We start from the raw sequence: 20,645 nt of genomic DNA, 5'->3' as shown, positions 1-20,645 counted from the left end.
GCAGTTAGTATAGTTTAATGATATTAAAATAGGATGAAGATTAAAATGATGTTGATTATAACTCACTACTTTGTCATTTACCAGTCTGGAAAATTGTGTCATTGTCATAAATTTCCAGACTTAGAAACACCCGAAATGAGAGAAGTTTTATTTAACTTGGCAGGACCAGTTACTGAGCTTCTGTAGATTCAATCTGATTATTATGATGTGAACAGAAAAAGTTGAATTATTTTTACCATTCCCTTCTGTTTGTAACAAAAACGGTTTCAGTTTATTTTCCTTTTGGAATTAGGCCATGCTATCTCCCCCAAAAACCCATGTTTGTGAAGTTCAATTTTTAAGTAACTGCCAAAATCACACTGATGAAAACAAAAAGCTTGATTTAGCAACAGATGATAGGAGCATAAATGAGAACAAATGCTTATGCAAGCACGTACACTTACAAACAGATACAAGAAAGCAGAAAGAGAAAAGGAGGAAACAAATTTAAAAATAGGTATTACTTTAATCAATGCTGACATCTTATTTCTTTAAATATGTATTTGAGTCCAGTAATTGGATGTCAAAGGAATGTTTGCATTTACCTAATGAATTACAGTTGAAGATGCAGCAATAAAATTATTTTGTGGGTTATTAGTTTACTTTGCAGATGATATGAGGGATATCAGAACTAAACCTTTTGAGAAATTGATGTTGCTGTATAATTTTGCTAATTACAACTCTAACACTGTTATTGAACTCCCCGTATACACAAACGTACAGACAAATACACATAGAATAAAAGAAATGGTGTTACGGATGGAGGGCAAAAAGAAACATGAAGATAAAGCAATAGCCACTCTCCATTGAGTTCACTGAGATGTATTTACTTGCCAGGACTTGCTGTTCTTCGGTCACCTTTCTCTCATTGAAGGAGACACAGAGTTTATGATTTGTGAAGCAGTCAGTTTCTGACTTATTAATTAAAAACAGCACCTTACAACAAATGGTGATGAGAAATAAACTGGCTTTCCTCAAGCTTCAAGCATTTCCTACTGCAGTGAGACACACCACCTCCTCTTCAAGAGATCTGAAGACTTCTGTCAGTGTCGTTCACATCCACAAGCTGTTCAGCTCCCCAGGAGCCAGTCATACATTTGTCATCCACAGCTGGTCATAATTGCACAAACCAATCAGCCACTTGCTGCAGGCTGAGTCTCATTGTGTACGCACTCTGTCTACCACAGTCAGTCATCCTCACTGACAAAACAGCAGTGTAAATGCAACTTACAATGTCACTGCTTTCTAGTGCTGCAATTGCTTCAAACTTTTCAGTTTTAACATCATCCTTTTTCTATTTCAATCTGTGATGATGCTGCTCCTTTAACAATGTTATGTTGTCCTTCTTTTTTCAAAAGGAGTTGTAAAATGCAGAGGTTCTGCTATGTTTTGGATTAAGCCACTTTGGTTTTGGCTAACAGATACTGCCTAAGGCAGCAGTCAGTAAAATGAGCTGTTAAAACACTTGTATGAATGAAAGGGGAGTGCCCAGTTCTGCCATTTCAGGGGTTTTAACCCTGGTTTGGTTTGGTTTTAGCAAGCAGACTGTTTGGAGCTGCTAGGGTAAAAGGCTCCCTGGTTCAGCAGTTCCCGCGCTGATTCCCTCTCTCTAACATCTTTCCTAAAAGAACCTGGGTTTGAATTGACCTTTTTTGCGCAAGGGTGTTTTTATGAGGATGTTGTAGAAAACCAGGACAGCTCTTTGTTAAGTTGTGGGGAATATCGTGTGTCCGAGTTTTCAAATAGCTGTTATTCTAAATTCTGTTTTCTTTTGCTTGTTTTATTCAGTAGTCTGTAAATAAATTCTGTTTTGTTTAAAAGTGAGTAGTTGGGCCAGCTGCATCACTCTTGGAATATCCACTTTACATCGGCCTAAAACAACTAGCAAATTTATGGTCAGGCAACCTTCTTGAAATGTTTAAGGGGATCTAGTCTGGTCCATAAATCCACAATCAAAAATACAGCAAAATTGCTTTTATACTAATAATGCTTTTATACTAATACAAAGCCAAAACTAGCTTCTGTTTTTCAGCCTACCAGTGTAAATTTAATCCATATTAATACATTTTTCCTGCTGTTTAGACTGAGTGAAAATAAATTGGGAGATTCTGGAGTGAGATTACTGTGTGCAGCTCTGAAGAATCCAGAGTGTAAAATTGAGAGGCTGGGGTAAGTACCAGAGGGAGACTGTTTACAATCACCGGGCGTCTGACATTGTTCATTATCATCGTCATCAGGAATAGTGTTATCTGTCATGTTATATTATTGGTATCTATAATAACATTAATGTCAAATAACAGGAACTAAAATGGATGTGGTGGGGTAGAATGCAAAGAAAGACAAAATTGCATTTGTTTGTGGTTTTTGGGACTCCTGACATTGAGATTTAATCCTGTAATGTATTGCATCTGCATCAAATTATAGTTGTAGACAAGGGAAAGATGAATTGAATATGGCCTTTCTGTCTATAAGAGCAAAATCTTGAATTTTTGATTCATGACCAACTGTGAAGAGAGTTAACAGGCTGAATCTTACTTTCTTTTGGCTCTGTCAATTTTGTTATGTTTTGTCTAAGGTTTCTGTCTCTGAGACCATACGAATTTACTAGTGCTATCATCTCAATCTTGCCTCATTAACTACCATGTATATTTATATATAGGTTAATTTTGAAGACAGTTTTTTAAATCTGAAATTAGACTTATACATGAAGTATTGTTTTCGAGGGATGAATATTTATCTACAAAATAGATAAAATGGGAAATTTACCTTCCTGGTAGCCCCCGGTTCCTGGTTCTGGAACGTTCCCTGTAAACTGTATCTGACTTGTTGATCTTGCTTATAGTTCCCAAACAATTAATCATTCCAATCCGAATTTTATCCCTTCTATATTTCTTTCGCTCTTGCCTTCGCTCTAACTTGTTTAAATTTCCAAATCAATATCCTCAATTAAATTTCACTCTAATAAATTAATCCTTGTTCTCAAAGCATATTTGTTGCTTATGTCATGTCTTCTAATTGAGGCATTTCATGACTGCTATTCTGTCTTATTCATGAGCTTTCAGGGGCTTTCACAATTCAATAAAGTATTCTTAAAACAGAAATCAAACGTTTTGAATTGATTCCAGTTACTAATATCACTTCAATGTTCCTATTTGACACCTCACCATTTTGAGTTTTCAAAAGCAACTTATTAATTTCTGTAGGCATTTCACATTTCACAATCTATCCAAATTCAAATAAATAATGGATGCTCTTTAATTCATTCCTATTTTTAAAAATATTGTTTTCATGGGAAGCAATTTGTGTTCACTGTTGTGGTTCTGTTCGCCGAGCTGGAAGTTTTTGTTGCAAACGTTTCGTCCCCTGGCTAGGTGACATCATCAGTGCTTGGGAGCCTCCTGCGAAGCGCTTCTTTGATGTTTCCTCCGGTGTTTATAGTGGTCTGTCCCTGCCGCTTCCGGTTGTCAGTTTCAGTTGTCCGCTGTAGTGGCCGGTATATTGGGTCCAGGTCGATGTGTTTCTTGATGGAGTTTGTGGATGAATGCCATGCCTCTAGGAATTCCCTGGCTGTTCTCTGTCTGGCTTGCCCTATGATAGTAGTGTTGTCCCAGTCGAATTCATGTTGCTTGTTGTCTGCATGTGTGGCTACTAAGGATAGCTGGTCATGTCGTTTCGTGGCTAGTTGATGTTTATGTATGCGGATTGTTAGCTGTCTTCCTGTTTGTCCTATATAGTGTTTTGTGCAGTCCTTGCATGGTATTTTGTAGTCCCAAGCACTGATGATGTCGCCTAGCCAGGGGACGAAACGTTTGCAACAAAAACTTCCAGCTCGGCGAACAGAACCACAACAACGAGCACCCGAGCTACAAATCTTCGCACAAACTTTGAATTTGTGTTCACCTTTTGTTCTTTCTATTGTCTATCCCAATTTCATTCTGGGAATCCAGGCTGCATTCTGGGAATGGAGAACAAGGGGCAATGTCTTGCTTCAAACATTCGCCCGCCCACCAATGAGGGTTTAGTTTCCCTATCAGCATAAATTCACCTTTGGCTTTGTTGGAAAATACACTTTGCAATTTCTTTTTCAGGCAGCCATCATTTCACTTGCCTATGCAATCTTAGTTTCCTGACCTACCTTCTCCTTCTGACCTGAGCTCTCACACCCACCTGCATGGTTCCATCCTCACCAGTCCAGTCCCGACACCTCATTGAGATTTTTTCGATCCTGTTCATATCTGCCTGGTGCAGCTCTCTGCCCTAATCACTGATGGTAAATGAATACATACTTGCCTAAATACAGTGATAGTTCAGGAGATGTGGCATGAGAACCTGCTGACTGCATCAAAATCTTTTGTCTCAACTTGACCTTGTCTGTTTCCAGAGGTTCATATCAATCATTTATTTTCATGCATGCGCAAGAAGAGCTAATTTTATCACCTGAAAGATAAAACCAATTCCACAGGATTATAGGCATTTACAAGTCTCATACAAATATTAACAATATTACATATTGTAGTTCTCATGTTTCGTCATCCATGTGTTTTATGTGATCAAATGTTTTCCCTCTGTTCACACAGACATTGTTTATACTTTGCCAAGTCATGTGTTATCCTGTTTACAGTGCAGCTCCCAGACACCACACTTGACTTTGTACCTGTGTGGTTCCTATTTGCTTTGACGAGTGCTGACAATATGATTGACAATTTAACCATTAACTACTGCAAGCCCTTTAGGTGGGAAAGGAGCACAGAAAATTAGAGTAAGGAACACTGTGACCCTTTTTGTGCATAGACTGCATTACCTGCTAAACAGTTTTACCATCAGAGGCTTCCTGCTTGTATTAGGGCAGCTTTGTTGCTGCAGTCAATGCCTCTCCAGAGAAACCATTATTGAACAACGTGATAAAATGGTGGATAAACAGAGCCCTATGGGAAGTGACGAATGCCTCATGACATCAGTCACTGTGGCACTGAATTTCTGTACCTCAGGTTAATTCTTCATAGCATTAGTGTTTTCTTTAAGAACACCAGCCAATCCAAGAGCTTTGGCACCAGTTCAGTCATAAAGTCATCATCATAGAGATTAGATTAGATTAGATTACTTACAGTGTGGAAACAGGCCCTTCGGCCCAACAAGTCCACACCGACCCGCCAGAGCGCACCCACCCAGACCCATTCCCCTACATTTACCCCTGCACCTAACACTACAGGCAATTTAGCATGGCCAATTCACCTAACCTGCACATTTTTGGAGTGTGGGAGGAAACCGGAGCACCCGGAGGAAACCCACGCAGACACGGGGAGAATGTGCAAACTCCACACAGTCGGTCGCCTGAGGCGGGAATTGAACCCGGGTCTCTGGTGCTGTGAGGCAGCAGTGCTAACCACTGTGCCACCGTGCCACCCACAAGATGTACAGAAGGGAAACAGATGCTTCGGTCCAACCCGTCCTTGCTGACCAGATATCCCAGCCCATATCCCTCCAAACCCTTCTTATTCATATTGCCATTCAGATGCCTTTTAAATGTTGCAATTGTACCAGACTCCACCACTTCCTCTGGCAGCTCATTCCATACACGCACCACTCACTGCATGAAAAAGCTGCCACTGCCCTCTAGGTCTGGACTTCCCCACCTCAGGGAAAAACCTTGTCTATTTATCCATGTCCTTCATGATTTTATAAACCTCTATAAGGTCACCCCTCAGTCAGTTAAGCTGTAGGGCTCAGGGGCTTCATTAGGTTACCACAGGTGCAGGGATGGAGGTGTTGCTAGCTGGACCAGTGCTAGTTGGCCTTGAGAGGGGGGTGATGAGCTTTTGCCTTGAAAAGCTGCAGTCCATATGCTATAGGTAGATCCACAATGCTGTTACGGAGAGAATTCCAGGATTTTGACCAGGTGACACTGTGAGAATGGTGATATATTTCCAAATCAGTGTGGTGCGTGGAGGGCACCTTGCAGGTGGTGCTGTTCTCAAGTATCCACTGCCCTTGTCCTTCTCTATGGAAGTGGCCATATACGTGCACAGCACCTTCCACATCTCTTTTGGAAATTTCTGCTGTGTATCTTGTCAGAAATATAAACTGCTGCTATAAGGTGTTAGAGGTCACACGACATCAGGTTATAGTCCAACAGGTTTATTTGAAATTACAAGCTTTCAAAGCGCTGCTCCTTCGTCACGTCACCTAATGAAGGAGCAGCATTCCAAAAGCTTGTGCTTTCAAATAAACCTGTAATGTTGACAATATTTTGTCATTTGACTTCTGATCTTGTCTATTCTGGTCCAACACTGGCATCGCCACACCATGGCTGTACTGGGTTGGTGGGGAAGGGAGTGTACATTTGTGCATGTGTTGCCATTCAAGTGGATTACTTTTGTCCTGGTTGGTGTTGAGTTTCTTGTGTTGTTGGAGCTGCACCCATCCAGGCAAGTCGGGAGTATTCCATCACACTGTTGATTTGTGTAGATGGTGGAACGACTTTGTGAAGTCAGGCTTTGCGTGCAGTAGTATTCCTCGCGTGTGACCTGCTCTTGTAGCCTCTGTATTTACATGGTGAACCCTGTTGAAATTCTGGTCAATGGCAACCCTCCATAGTGTTGATAGAAGGTGACACAATTGAACATCCAGGGAAGTAGTTATTTAGTCTTTATTGAGGATGGACATTGCCTGGCATTTGTCTGGTGTGAATGTCACTTGCCACTTGTTATCCCAATCCTGGATATTGTCCAAGTCTTGCTGCACTTGGACATTGATTGCTTCAGTATATAAGGAGGTGTGAATGGTGCTGAACGCTGTGCAGTCATTGGTGACGGTCTTCACTTCTGATCCTATGACAGAAGAAAAGTCATTGACCCAACAATTCACAACTGCTTCACCAATGAGCATCCCGCTGAAGAATGCTTGCAGATATGTTCTAAAGCTGTGATGACTGTCCTTGAACAACCACAGCCATCTTCTTATGTGCCAGATATGACTTCAACCAGTGGAGACTCCAGTTTTGTTCAGGCTCCAGGATGCCACATTCACTCAAATGCAGCCTTGAGGGCTGTCACTCTCTCCTCACTTCAGGAATTCAGCTCTTCTGTCCATGTTTGAACCAAGCATTTGAGAGGTCAGGAGCTGAGTGGCCCTGATAGAACTGAAACTGGGTGAAAGGGGAACGATATAAAAGAGACCTAAGGGACAACTTTTTCATGCAGAGGGTGATAAGTATATGGAATGAGCTGCCAGAGGAAGTGGTGGAGGCTGGTACAATTGCAACATTTAAAAGGCATCTGGATGGATATATGAATAGGAAGGTTTTGAGGCGATACTGATACTGGCCAGGTACTGGCAGCTGGGATTAGATTGGCTTGGGATATCTGGTCGGCATGGACGAGTTGGACCAAAGGGTCTGTTTCCCTGCTGTATGTCTCTAGGACTCTCCTATAGACTTTTCTACCTTTGTTAGCCCTGGTGCTGTTCTTTGAATGTTCTTTACTATCTCTTGGACCCCTCACTATATGAAACATAGTAATTGGAAATGCTTTGAAATCATTTGGCACTTTCTTTCTCATCTCCGTGTTTGCAGGAGCCACTAAACTCTTGAAGACCCAGTGGTGTGCAAAATTGAAGGGTTTTTAATCCATACCTTGCCCACATCGCCACAACTCCTGCCTTCAATCCTGTTAACAGGATTTCATAGTTTCCAGTGATATCATGACCCTTATCTTCGACACCAGCGCCAACTCCTTTTCTGCTCCACTGACTTATCCCATTATCCTTCCGAGCATCTCTAGGCAAGAACGTAAGGATGCAGAGATTATTTTGCACTCTTATCCTCTTATCATTTAATCACTAGTGCACTTCTGTTATGTTCTTTTTTTCCCCTCTGTATACCCTCCTCTTTCTATGTCACTAAATCCTTTTCAATTGGTGCTTTTTCCCAGTTCTGATGAAAGCGGATGTGACTCTGATGTTAATTTTGCAGGATCAGTGCAAGTTCTAAATCAAATCTTGAGGACTTCACACTTCACATTATTATTGTCATTGGGAACACTAGATTTATCCTCGTTTCTCATTTTACTCTCTCTGATTCCCAGACTGGCTGATAATCATCTCTCAGATTCTTGTGCTGAGGATCTTGCCTCTGCTCTCAGTTCAAAGCAGTCATTGACACATTTGGATCTGGAGGCAAACTCCTTCACAGAACAATCCGCTCCCTTTCTCTGCCGCCTCATACAGACCTGCAAGAGTCTACAGGATATTCAGTGAGTAGTTACAATACTTCATTGACTATATAAAAAATTATGAATTGGATTCATTGAATTTAAGGCTTAATGCTTATTATTTGGTTGGAACTGAGAAATAAGAAAATGATGATCACCTTATTGGGATTGTACTTTAGACTCTCCATAGTCAGTGGGGCAATGAGAAACAAATTTGTAAGGAGATCTCAGTTATCAGCAAGAATTATAGGGTGTTGTGGTAGGGGATTTTAACTTTCCAAACATAGACTGGGACTGCCATAGTGTTAAGGGGAGAGGAATTTAAGTGTTACAAGAAAATTTTCTGATTCAATTTGGAGGCACTGCTGTTTGTCATTTTTATAAATGATCTGGATGTGGACATAGAAAGATGGGTTAGTAAATTTGCAGGTGACACGCAGGTAGGCACAGTTGTGGATAGTGCCCAAGGATGTTGTGGGTTACAGAGGGACGTAGACAAGATGTACAGCTGGGCTGAGAAGTGGCAAGTGGAGTTTAATGCGGAAAAGTGTGAGGTAGTTCACTTCGGAAGAAGTAACAGGAAAGCAGAGTACTAGGCTAATGGTAAAGTTCTTGGCAGTGTAGACAAACAGAGAGATCTGTGTCCAGGTGGATATATCCCTGAGAGCTGCAACCCAGGTTGGTATGATTGTGAAGAAGGCATGTGGTGTGTTGGTGGACGGGGCGGGGGGGCGCTGAGTTCCGGAGCCATGCGGTCATGCTTCAGCTGTATAAGACTCTGATAAGGCCACACCTGGAGTATTGTGTACAGTTCTGGTCACCGCATTAGAGGAAGGATGTGGAAGCTTTGGAAAGGGTTCAAAGGAGATTGACTAGGATGTTGCCTGGTATGAAAGGAAGGTTTTATGAGGAAAGGCTGAGGAAACTGATGCTGTTTTCATTGGAGGGAAGAAGGTCAAGATGTGACTTAATCGAGGCATATAATCAGAGGGTTAGATCGGGTGGACAGTGAGAGCCTTTTTCCTCGGATAGTGAAGGCTAACATGAGGGGACATAGCTATAAATTGAGGGGTGACAGATTTAGGGCAGATATCAGGGGTAGTTTCTTTACTCAAAGTAGTAGGGGTGTTTAACTGCCTGCCTGCAGCAGTCGTAGACTTTAAATGGGCATTGGGCATACATATGATAATAATGGAACGATGTAGGTTAGATGGGCATCCGAGCTGAAAATGTGTTGCTGGAAAAGCGCAGCAGGTCAGGCAGCATCCAAGGAACAGGAGAATCGACGTTTCAGGCATAAGCCCTTCTTCAGGAACTTCTTCAGGGTTTATGCCCGAAATGTCGATTCTCCTGTTCCTTGGATGCTGCCTGACCTGCTGCGCTTTTCCAACAACACATTTTCAGCTCTGATCTCCAGCATCTGCAGACCTCACTTTCTCCTCCTAGATGGGCATCAGATTGATTCCATAGAATGGTGCAACATCGAGGGCCGAAGGGCTTGTACTGCACTGTAACATTCTATGTTCTAATATGTGGAACATGCAAACCTTAGCCACTGAACATGATTCTATTAGTTTTGCATTAGTGATGGAAAAGGATAGACCAGATCAAAAAGTTAATGTTCTAAATTGGAGAAAGGCCAGTTGAGGTGGTATTTGGCAAGAACTTCCAAAAGTTGATTGGGGCGGATGTATGCAGCTAAAGGACAGTCTTCAGAAATGAGAATGAGAAAATGAAGTCCAGAGACAGTATGTTCCTGTTGGGGTGAAGGGCAAGGCTGGTGGGTGTAGGGAATGCTGGATGACGAGAGAAGTGGATGTTTTGGTCAAGAGAAAGAAGGAAACATATGTCAGGTTGAGACTGCAGAGATTGAGTGAATCCTTAATGGATGACCGCAATAGGAGTATACTTAAGAGGGAAATCAGGAGGGCAAAAAGGGGCACATGAGATAGCTTTGGCAAATATCGTTAAGAAAATCCAAAGGGATTCTACGAATACAATAGAGATAAAAGGATAACTAGGGTGCGAATAGGGCTACTCAAAGGTCAGTGAGGCAGCCTATGTGTGGAACCACAGAAGATGGTGGAAGATGCTAAATGAGAATTCTGCATCAGTATTTACTGTGGCAAAGGATATTGCAAGATATAGAAGTGGGGGATTAAATGATGATATCTTGAAAAATATCCATATTACAGAAGGGGGTGCTGGACAGCTTGAAACACATAAATGTGGATAAATCTCCAGGACCTGATCAGGTGTATCTGAGAACTCTGTGGGAGGCCGGGGAAGTGATTGCTAGGCCCCTTGCTGAGATATTTGTGTCATTGATAGCCACAGGTGAGGTACCAGAATTGGAGGTTGGCTATCATGATGCCACTATTTAGAAAGGTGGTAAGGAAGAGCCAGGGAACTTTAGACCGGTGAGCCTGATGTTGGGCGAGTTATTGGAGGGAATCCTGAGGGAGAGGGTTTGCATGTATTTGGAAAGGCAAAGACTGATTAGGGATAGTCAGCATGGCTTTGTGCATGGGAAATCATGTCTCACAAACTTGATTGAGTGTTTTAAAGAAGTAACAAAAGGGATTGATGAGGTTAGAGCGGTGGATGTGATCTATATGGACTTCAATAAAGTGTTTGACAATGTTCCTCATAGTAGCCTGGTTAATAAGATTAGATCACATGCAATTCAGGGAGAACTCGCCATTTGGATACAGAACTGGCTCAAAGATGGAAGATAGAGGTGGCGCAGGGTTGCTTTTCAGACTGGAGGCCTGTGACCAGTGGTGTGCCACAAGGATCAGTGCAGGGTCCATATTTTTTCATTGTTTTATATAAGCACTTTGGATGTGAACATACGAGGTATAGTTAGTGAGTTTCAAATCACATTGAAATTGGAGGTGTAGTGGACATCGAAGAGGTTTACCTCCAGGGTACAACGAGATCTTGATCAGATGGGCCAATGGGCTGAGGAGTGGCAAAAGACTTGAATTTAGATAAATATGAGGTGCTGCAATTTGGTAAGGCAAGTCAGGGCAGGACTTACACACTTAATGTTAAGGTTCTGGGGAGTATTACTAAACAAAGAAACTTGGAGTGTAGGTTCATAGTTCCTTGACTGTAGAGTAGCAAGTAGATAGGATTGTGACAAAGGCATTTGATATGCTTGCCTTTATTGGTTATTGCACTGAGAATAGGAGTTGAGAGGCCATGTTGCAGCTGTACAGGGATTGGTTCGGCCACTTTTGGAGTACTGCATGCAGTTCTGGTCTCCCTGCTATCGGAAGAATGTTATGAAACTTGAAAGGTTTCAGAAAAGGTTTACAAGGATGTTCCCAGGGTAGGAGGGTTTGAGTTATGGGGGGCGGCTGAATAAGCTGGGGCTGTTTTCCCTGGCGGCTGAGGGGTGATCTTTATAGATCTTTATAAAATCATGAGCGGTATTGACAGGGTAAATAGACAAGATCTTTTCCCAGGGGTGGGGGAGTCCAAAACTAGAGGACAAAGGTTTACAGTGAGGGGGGCAAGATTTAAAGGGGGACTCGGTGGCTCAGAGGTTAGCACTGCCTCACAGCGCCAGGGACCTGTGTTCGATTCCAGCCTCGGGCGACTGTGTGGAGTTTGCACATTGTCTCCGTGTCTGCATGGGTTTCCTCCGGGTGCTCTAGTCTCCTCTCTCAGTCCAAAAATGTGCATGTAGGTTGAATTGGCCATGCTAAATTGCCCATTGTGTTCAGGGATGTGTCTTTTAGGCGCATTAGTCAGGGGAAAATGGAAAAGTAATAGGATGGGGGATGGGTCTGGTTGGGATTCTTCAGAGGGTTGGTGTGGACTTATTGGGCCAAATGGCCTGTTTACACACTGTAGGGATTCTATAGAACCTAAGGGCAACTTTTTCACGCAGAGTGTAGTACTTGTATGGAATGAACTGCCAGCGGATATGTGTTGGTTGGTACAATTACAGCATTTTAAAGACATCTGGATTCACAGCGCCAGAGATCCGGGTTCATTTCCCGCCTCAGGCGACTCTCTGTGTGGAGTTTGCACATTCTCCCCGTGTCTGCGTGGGTTTCCTCCGGGTGCTCCGGTTTCCTCCCACAATCCAAAAAAAATGTGCAGGGGTTAGGTGAATTGGCCATGCTAAATTGCCCGTAGTGTTAGGTGAAGGGGTAAATGTAGGAGAATGGGTCTGGGTGGGTTACGCTTCGGCGGGTCGGTGTGGACTTGTTGGGCCGAAGGGCCTGTTTCCACACTGTAAGTAATCTAATCTAATCTAATCTAATCTTATATGAATAGAAAAGGTTTAGAAGGATATTGGCTAATTGCTGGCAAATGGGACCAGATTAATTTCGAATATCTGGTTGGCATGGACAAGTAGGATTGAAGGGTTTGTTTCCATGCTGTACATGTGTATGACCCCAAATCATTCATTGTCCTCGATGTTAAACAACTGGATTTTCTAACAGACAATCCCATATGTGAGCATCTGCCAGGAGTTGGGGACTCCTGAAAATGCTCTTCAAATATAACAATAGCTCCACCCACCTCCAGTATATGTGCAGCCTGTTGACTGGTGAACTGCCTTCCTTCCAAACCAAGAGAACTGTGATACTTCAACAGTTTTAATGACAGAGAATTAGATCTCTTCTTTGCATAAAAGTCAGTTGAATTGATTTTATAGCAGCAGTTAATTTGGTTTCATATTACTCACTCTGAAATAGTATAAAGATTAAAATGTACAGTTATGAAATACAAGGAATGATATTTTTACTTGTCAAGACTTGCTGTTCTTCAATCGCTGTTCTGTAGGTTCACTGTCTTGCAGGAGGCACAGAGTTTATGATTTGTAAATCAGACTCTGACTTATTAACTAAAAGCAACACCTTTCAGCAAATGTAGACGATAAATAAGCTGTCTTTCCTCAAGCTTCAAATATTTCCTACTGCAGTGAAAAATACCACCTCCTCTTCAAGAGATCTGAAGCCTTCTGACAGTGTCGTTCAGCTCCCCAGGAGCCAATCTCACATTTGCTGGTCATCCACAGCTGGTCACAGCTCCACAAACCAATGAGCTACCTGTGGCAGGCTAAATGTCATTTTGTACACACCCTGTGGTACCAGCCTGTCTGCAGCCAGTCATTCTCACTCAGTGTAATTGTCACTTATGATGAGTGTTGGTAACTTACTTTAGAGTGGTGTGATACCTTCCATAATTCTTGTACTTCACACTGTTGTTTTCCTATTTCAGCTCACAGTGAAAAATAGAGCTTTTATACTAACACAAAACCAAAACTATCTCCTGTTTCTCAGCGTCTTGGTGAAAATTCAGTCCATATTAATGGGAGGGTTTAAACTTGGTGGGGGGAGGGGTGTGAACCAGAACTACATATCTGATAGAGGGGTACTTGTAGGTGGGGCAGTGACAGGATTTAGTGAATCTATCAGGGAGGTTTTTCACGTGATGAAACGAAGGGATTGATTAAAGTGTGTCTGCTTTAACGCAAGGAGTGTCAGAAATAAGTGTCACGAACTTAGAACATGGATCAGTACTTGGAACTATGATGTTGTACTCATAACGGAGATGTGGGTTTCACAGGGGCAGGAATGGTTGCTAGATTTCAGGGTTTAGAACATTCAAAAAGGGAGGGGGGGGAAGAGGAGGGGGTGTAGCGTTGCTAATCACAGCTACAGAAATGAAGGTTGTTGAGGAAGGTTTGTTTACTGAGTCAGTATGGTGAAAGTTAGGGAGCAACCACGTCATTGGGAGTTTTCTGCAGACCCCCTAATGGCGGTAAGAAGATCGAAGAACTCAGGCTGGCAGGTTTTGGGAAAATGCAGATGTAGCAGAGTCGTTGTTATGGGTGACTCCAACTTTCCCAATATTGACTGGAACTTCTTTAGTGCAGATGGTTTGGATGGAGCCGTTTTTGTCAGGTGTGTTCAGGAGGGTTTCCTTACTCAGTGTGTAGACAGACCAACAAGGGGAGAGGCCATTTTGGATTTGGTGCTCGGCCATGAGCCAGGACAGGTGTCAGATCTCACAGTGGGAGAACACTTTGGTGAAAGTGATCACATTTAACATATCCTTACAGAGGGAAAGGAGCAGTTACCGAGGGAAGATATTTAAGTGGGGAAAAGGAAATTATGATGCTATCAGACATGAGTTGGGAAGTACAGACTGGGAGCAATTGTTCCACAGAAAGGGCACAACAGACATGTGGAAACTGGTTAAGGAGCAGTTATTATGAGTGATGCATAAAATTTGTTCCTCTGAGACAGGCAAGCAGGGGTAAGATTGAGGAGTCTTAGATAATGAGAACAGAGGAGCTTCTCCTCAAAAGGAAGAAGGCAGCTTACGTAAGGTGGAGGAAGCAAGGATCAAGCAAAGCTTTAGAGGATTACAGGCTTGCTAGAAAGGAGCTGAAAAATGGACTGAGGGTGAGCCAGGATGGAGCACGAAAAAGGCTTGGCAAGAAGAATTAGGGAGAACCCAAAGGCATTTTACTCATACGTGAGGAATAAGAAAATGATCAGGGAGAGGGTAGGGCTGATCAGGGATAGCGTAGGGAACTTGTGCGTGGAGTCTGAGCAGATAGAGGATGCCCTAAATGAGTTTTTTGCTTCGGTTTTCACTAAGGAAAGGCACCTTGGCGTGAGTGAGAACTTTGAGGACCCGGGAAGCAGGCCTGAACAGATCAAGATTAAGGAAGCTGATGGGCTGGAAATTTTGGCAAACATTAAGATTAATAAGTCTCCTCAGCCAGACCAGATTTATCCTCAGTTGCTCCGGGAAGTGAGAAAGGAGGTTGCTAAGCTGCTGGCAACGATCTTTGCTTCTGCATTCTCCACAGGAGTTGTACCAGAGGATAGCGCCAGAGTTCCGGGTTCAATTCCCGCCTCAGGCGACTGACTGTGTGGAGTTTGCACGTTCTCCCCGTGTCTGCATGGGTTTCCTCCGGGTGCTCCGGTTTCCTCCCATAGTCCAAAGATGTGCAGGTCGGGTGAATTGGCCATGCTAGGTTGCCCGTAGTGTTGGGTAGGGGGTAGGTGTAGGGGTATGGGTGGGTTGCGCTTCGGCGGGTCGGTGTGGACTTGTTGGGCCAAGGGGCCTGTTTCCACACTGTAATGTAATGTAAAAAAAAGGGATTGGAGGGAGGCGAATATTGTTCCTCTTTTCTAGAAGGGTAATAGGGAAATCCCTGGCAATTACAGACCAGTTAGTCATACATCTGTGGTCAGCAAGGTTTTGGAAAGAATTCTGAAGAATGGATTTATGACTACTTGGAAAAGCATAGCCTGATTAAAAGCAGTCAGCATGGCTTTGTGAGGGGCAGGTCATGCCTCACAAATCTTACTGAGTTCTTTGAGAAGGGTCGACGAAGGTCGGGCAGTGGATGTGGTGTATATGGACTTCAAGTCATTTGATAAGGTTCCCCATGATAGGCTCATTAATAAAGTCAGGACGTATGGGATATAGGGAGATTTGACTCTCTGGATTCAGAATTGGTTGGCTGACAGAAGGCAGAGAGTGGTTGTAAATGGAAAGTATTCTGCCTGGAGGTCAGTGGTGGGTGGTGTCCCATAGGGCTCTGTTCTCGGGCCTTTGCTCTTTGTAGTTTTTATAAATGACTTGGATGAGGAGGTTAAGGCGTGGGTTAGTAAATTTACAGATGACACAAAGGTTGGAGGTACTGTCAATAGTATATCGGGCTATTGCAGGCTGCAGCGTGACATAGACAGGATGCAGCGCTGGGCTGAGAAATGGCAAATGGGGTTCAACCCGGATAAATGCAAAGTGATGCATTTTGAAACATAGAACTCGAATGCTGAATATAGGATTAAAGACAGGATTCTTGGCAGTGTGGAGGAACATGGGATCCTGGTGTTCAAATACATAGATCCCTCAAAGTTGCCAACTAAGTGGATAGGGTTGTTAAGAAAACATATGGTGTTTTGGCTTTCATTAACAGGGGGATCATGTTTAAGAGCCACGAAGTTTTCCTGCAGATTTACAAAACCCTGTGAGACCACATTTGGAATATTGTGTTCAGTTCTGGTCACCCAACTATAGGAGAGGGTGCAAAGAAGGCTTACCAGGATGCTGCCTGGACTGGAGGGCTTGCCTTATGAAGAAAGGTTGACTAAGCTTGGACTTTTCTCTCTGAAGAGAAGGAGGAAGGGAGGAGACCTGATCGAGGTGTACAAGGTAATGAGAAGCATGGATAGAGTCGATAGCCAGAGACCTTTCCCTCAGAGTTTGGTTCTTTACGCAGAGAGTTGTGAGCTCATGGAATGCATTGCCAGAGCGGTGATGGTGGAAACAGAGTCATTAGGGACATTCAAGTGACTGCTGGGCATGCACATGGACAGCAGTGAATTGAGGGGTGTGCAGGTTAGGTTATTTTATGTTAGATTAGGGTTAATCATTGACATTACATTGTGGGCCGAAGGGCCTGTTCTGTGCTGTATTTTTCTACGGACGATGTTCTAATTAATGACATAGGTAGGGAAATGGAGGAGCACCTGAAAAGTGAATATTAGAAGCTAGAAGGCAGGAAGAGCAGAGTAGTAATCTCCGGATTGCTGCCCGTGTCACATGCGAGTGAGGTTAGGAACAGAGAGTGAGTGCAGTTGAACACGTGGCTGCAGGGCTGGTGTAGGAGGGAGGGCTTCAGATGTGTAGATCATTGGGCTGTCTTCTAGGGGAGGTGGGACCTGTACAAGAAAGACTGGTTGCACCTGAACTGAAGGGCACCAATAGCCTTGGCGGGAGGTTGGGTAAAGATCTTCTGGAGAGTGTAAACTAAATTGCCAGGGTGGTGGGAACCGGAGCTATGAGTCAGATAATGGAGTAGGTAGTGAACAACCAAATATAACATGCAAAGAGTCTGTGAGGAGGGAGAGGCACTTGATAGGGTAAAGGTGCAGTCAGTGTGGTGGGTTGAAGTGTGTTTATTTTAATGCAAGAAGTACCAGGAATAAGGGTGATAAACTTAGAGCAAGAATCAGTCCTTGGATCTATGACGTTGTGACCATTACAGAGACTTGGATATCTCAGGGGCAGGAATGGTTGTTGAATGTTCCAGGGTTTAGAAGTTTCGAAAGGAATAGGGGGGAGAGGTAAAAGAGGTGCAGGAATGGCATTGCTAATCAGGGATAGTATCATAGCTACAGAAAGGGAGGTCATTGAAGAGCCTTTGTCTACAGAGTCACCAAGGGTGGAAGTCAGAAACAGGAAAAGAGCAGTCACTTTATTAGCAGTTTTCTGCAGACCCCATCTCCAAATAGCAACAGAGACATTGAGGAGCAGATTGAGAGGCAGATTTTAGAAAGGTGCAGAAGTAACAGGGTTGTTGTCATGAGTGACTTTAACTGCCCAATATTGATTGGAAACTCCTTAGTTCAAATAGTTTGGATGGAGCAGTTTTTGTCAGGTGTGTTGCGAAGTGTTCCTGACTCAATACATAGGCCGAGGGGAGGCCATCTTGCATTTGGTGCTTGGCAATGAGCCATGCCAGGTGTCAGATCTCAGTGGAAGAGCATTTTGGTGATAGTGATCACAACATCCTGACCTTTACTATACTCACAGAGAAGGATAGGAACAGATGGTGTGGGAAAATATTTAATTGGGGGGGAGGGGCATTATGATGCTATTAGGCAGGAACTGGGGCCTAAATTGAGAATAGACCTTCCCAGGGAAATGCATGACAGAAATGTGGAGGTTGTTTAGGAAACACTTGCTGACAGTGCTGGACAGGTTTATCCCACTGAGGCAAGGAAGGAACGGTAGGTTGAAAGAACCTTGTGTTAAGAGATGTGGGATATCTTTTTTGTTAAGATTAGATTACTTACAGTGTGGAAACAGGCCCTTCGACCCGCCGAAGTGGAACCCACCCAGACCCATTCCCCTACATTTACCCCTTCACCTAACACTACAGGCAATGTAGCATGGCCAATTCACTGAACCTGCACATTTTCGGACTGTGGGAGGAAACCGGAGCACCCGGAGGAAACCCACGCAGACACGGGGAGAATGTGTCAGCCGTCTGAGGTGGGAATTGAACCCAGGTGTCTGGCGCTGTGAGGCAGCAGCGCTAACCACTGTGCCACCGTGCTGCCCACTAATCAAGAGGACGAAGGAAGCTTATTAAATGTTGAAGAGGCAAGGATCAGAGGGTTACTAGGTAGCCAGGAAGGAACTCAAAAAGTATGGTGCTGGAAAAGCACAGCCAGTCAGGCAATATCCAAGGTTTTGAGCATGAGCTCTTCATCAGGAATGAGAGGGTGGCTCAAGGGGGCTGACAGATAAATGGGGATGAGGGGGTGTGAGTCTGGTGGCAAGGTAGCTGCGATTGTGACAGGTAGATGAAGGTGGGGGTAATGGTGATAGGTTGGCGATGGGAGTGGAGCGGATAGGTGGGAAGGAAAATGAACAGGTAGGACAGTTCAAGAGGGCAATGCTGAGTTGGAATGTTGGATCTGGGATAAGGTGGGGGGAGAGCAAATGAGGAAACTGGTGAAATCGACAAGTTGGCATCCTGTCCCCCCGTGTAGAATGTCCCAGAGAATATTCTACTGGCCTCCACTGCCAAACTCTAGCCGCTTGATGCCTGGAGGAAAAATGCCTCATCTTCTGCCTTGGGGCTATCCAACCACACTCAATCAATGTGGACTTCACAGTTTCCTAATTTCCCCACCCCCCCAAATTATCCCAGCTCAAACCTTCCAACTCGGCACCGCGCTCTTGAAATGTCCATCTTCCTTCCCACCTATTCGCTTCACCTTCCTCTCTGACTGATTACCATCACCACCACCTTCATCTACCTATCACGTTCCCAACTACCATCCCCCTAATTCCTGATGAAGAGCTCATGCTCAAAGCATCAATTTCCCTGCTCCTTGGATACTGCTTGATTGGCTGTGCTTTCCCAGCACCACATCTTTAGACTCTGATCTCCAGTGTCTGCCGTCCTCACTTTTTCCTAACCAGAAAGGAACTGAAGAATGGACTTAGGAGAGCGAGAAGGGGGCATGAAAAAGCTTTCGCAGACAGGATGAAGGAAAACCCTAAGGCATTCTACGCTTATGTGAGGAACAGGAGGATTCCCGGAGTGAGCGTAGGGCTGATCAGGGATAGTGGAGGGTATTTGCACCTGGAATTGGAGGAGGTTCGGGAAGTCATGAATGAATACTTGGCGTCAGTATTCACTACTGAGAGGGACCTTGATGTTTCTGAGGACGGCGTGACACAGACTGATATGCTCGAAAAGGTTGATGTTAAGAAGGAGGATGTGCTGAAAATTTTGAAAGTCATGATAGATAAATCCCCTGGGCCACATGGGATATACCCAAGGTTTCTACAGAAGTGAAGGAAGAGATTACTGTGCCTTTGGCAATGGTCTTTGCATCCTCACTGTCCACTGGAGTAGTGCTAGATGATTTAAGGGTGGAAAATGTTATTTCCTTGTTCAAGAAAGGGAATAGGGCTGATCCTCAGAATTACAGACCAGTCAGTCTAATGTCTGTGGTGGGTGAAGTACTGGAGAGACAGGATTTATGATTTATTGGAAAGCATTAGCTTGAATAGAGATAGTCAGCATGGCTTTGTGAGGGCTTGGTCATGCCTCATAAATCTTATTGAACTCCTTGAGAATGTGACGAAACAATTGATGAATGTAGAGTAGTGGATGTGGTGGGCATGGATTTTAGCAAGGCGTTTGATAAGATTCTTCATGGTAGATTCATTCAGAAAGTCAGGAAGCATGGGATACAGAGAACTCAGCTGTCTGGGTACAGAATTGGCTGGCCCATAGAAAACAGAGGGTGGTGGTAGGTGGAAGGTATTCAGCCTGGAGCTTGATGACTGGCGGCGTTACGCAGGAATCGGTTCTGGGACCTCAGCTCTTTGTGATTTTTATAAATGACCTGGGTGAGGAAGTGGATGGGTGGGTTAGTAAGTTTGCCGATGATGTGAGCATTGATGGAGTGGTAGATAGTGTGGAGGGCTGTTGTAGGTTGCAACGGGACATTGCCAGGATGCAGAACTGGGCTAATAAGTGTTAGATGGGGTTCAACCTGGAAAAGTGTGAAGTCATTCACCTTGGAAGGTCAAATTTGATTGCAGAATATAGGGTTAAAGGCAGGATTTTTAGCAGTGTGGAGGAACAGAGGGACCTTGGGGTCTGTGTCCATAGATCCCTTAAAGTTGCCACTCGAGTTGTTAGGGTTTTGAAGAAGGCATGTGGTATGTTTGCTTTCATTAGTAGAGGGATTGAGTTTAAGAGCTGCAAGGTTATGCTGCAACTCTATAGATTCCTGGTTAGACCACACTTGGAATATTGTGTTCAGTTCTGGTCACCTCATTATAGGAAGGACATTGAAACTTTAGAGAGGGTGCAGAGAT

General features: G+C 43.8%; 1 protein-coding gene across 1 annotated transcript in view; it reads left to right on the top strand.

Annotated features, from left to right (window-relative positions):
- LOC148141480 (NACHT, LRR and PYD domains-containing protein 3-like) overlaps window positions 1–20,645 on the top strand; it is a 93,739-nt gene that overhangs the window by 52,515 nt on the left and 20,579 nt on the right. Inside the window, exons 9-10 of the mRNA XM_087978416.1 lie at window positions 2,122–2,208; window positions 8,121–8,288. Coding sequence (XP_087834542.1) covers window positions 2,122–2,208; window positions 8,121–8,288 — 255 coding nt within the window. The remainder of the gene's footprint in view (window positions 1–2,121; window positions 2,209–8,120; window positions 8,289–20,645) is intronic.

The sequence above is a fragment of the Chiloscyllium plagiosum genome, unplaced genomic scaffold (assembly GCF_037043375.1).
Source record: "Chiloscyllium plagiosum isolate Xiang-an unplaced genomic scaffold, Cpla_swu_hap1 HiC_scaffold_33, whole genome shotgun sequence".
NCBI lineage: Eukaryota > Metazoa > Chordata > Chondrichthyes > Orectolobiformes > Hemiscylliidae > Chiloscyllium > Chiloscyllium plagiosum.
This window is presented reverse-complemented; position numbering and strand designations above follow the sequence as displayed.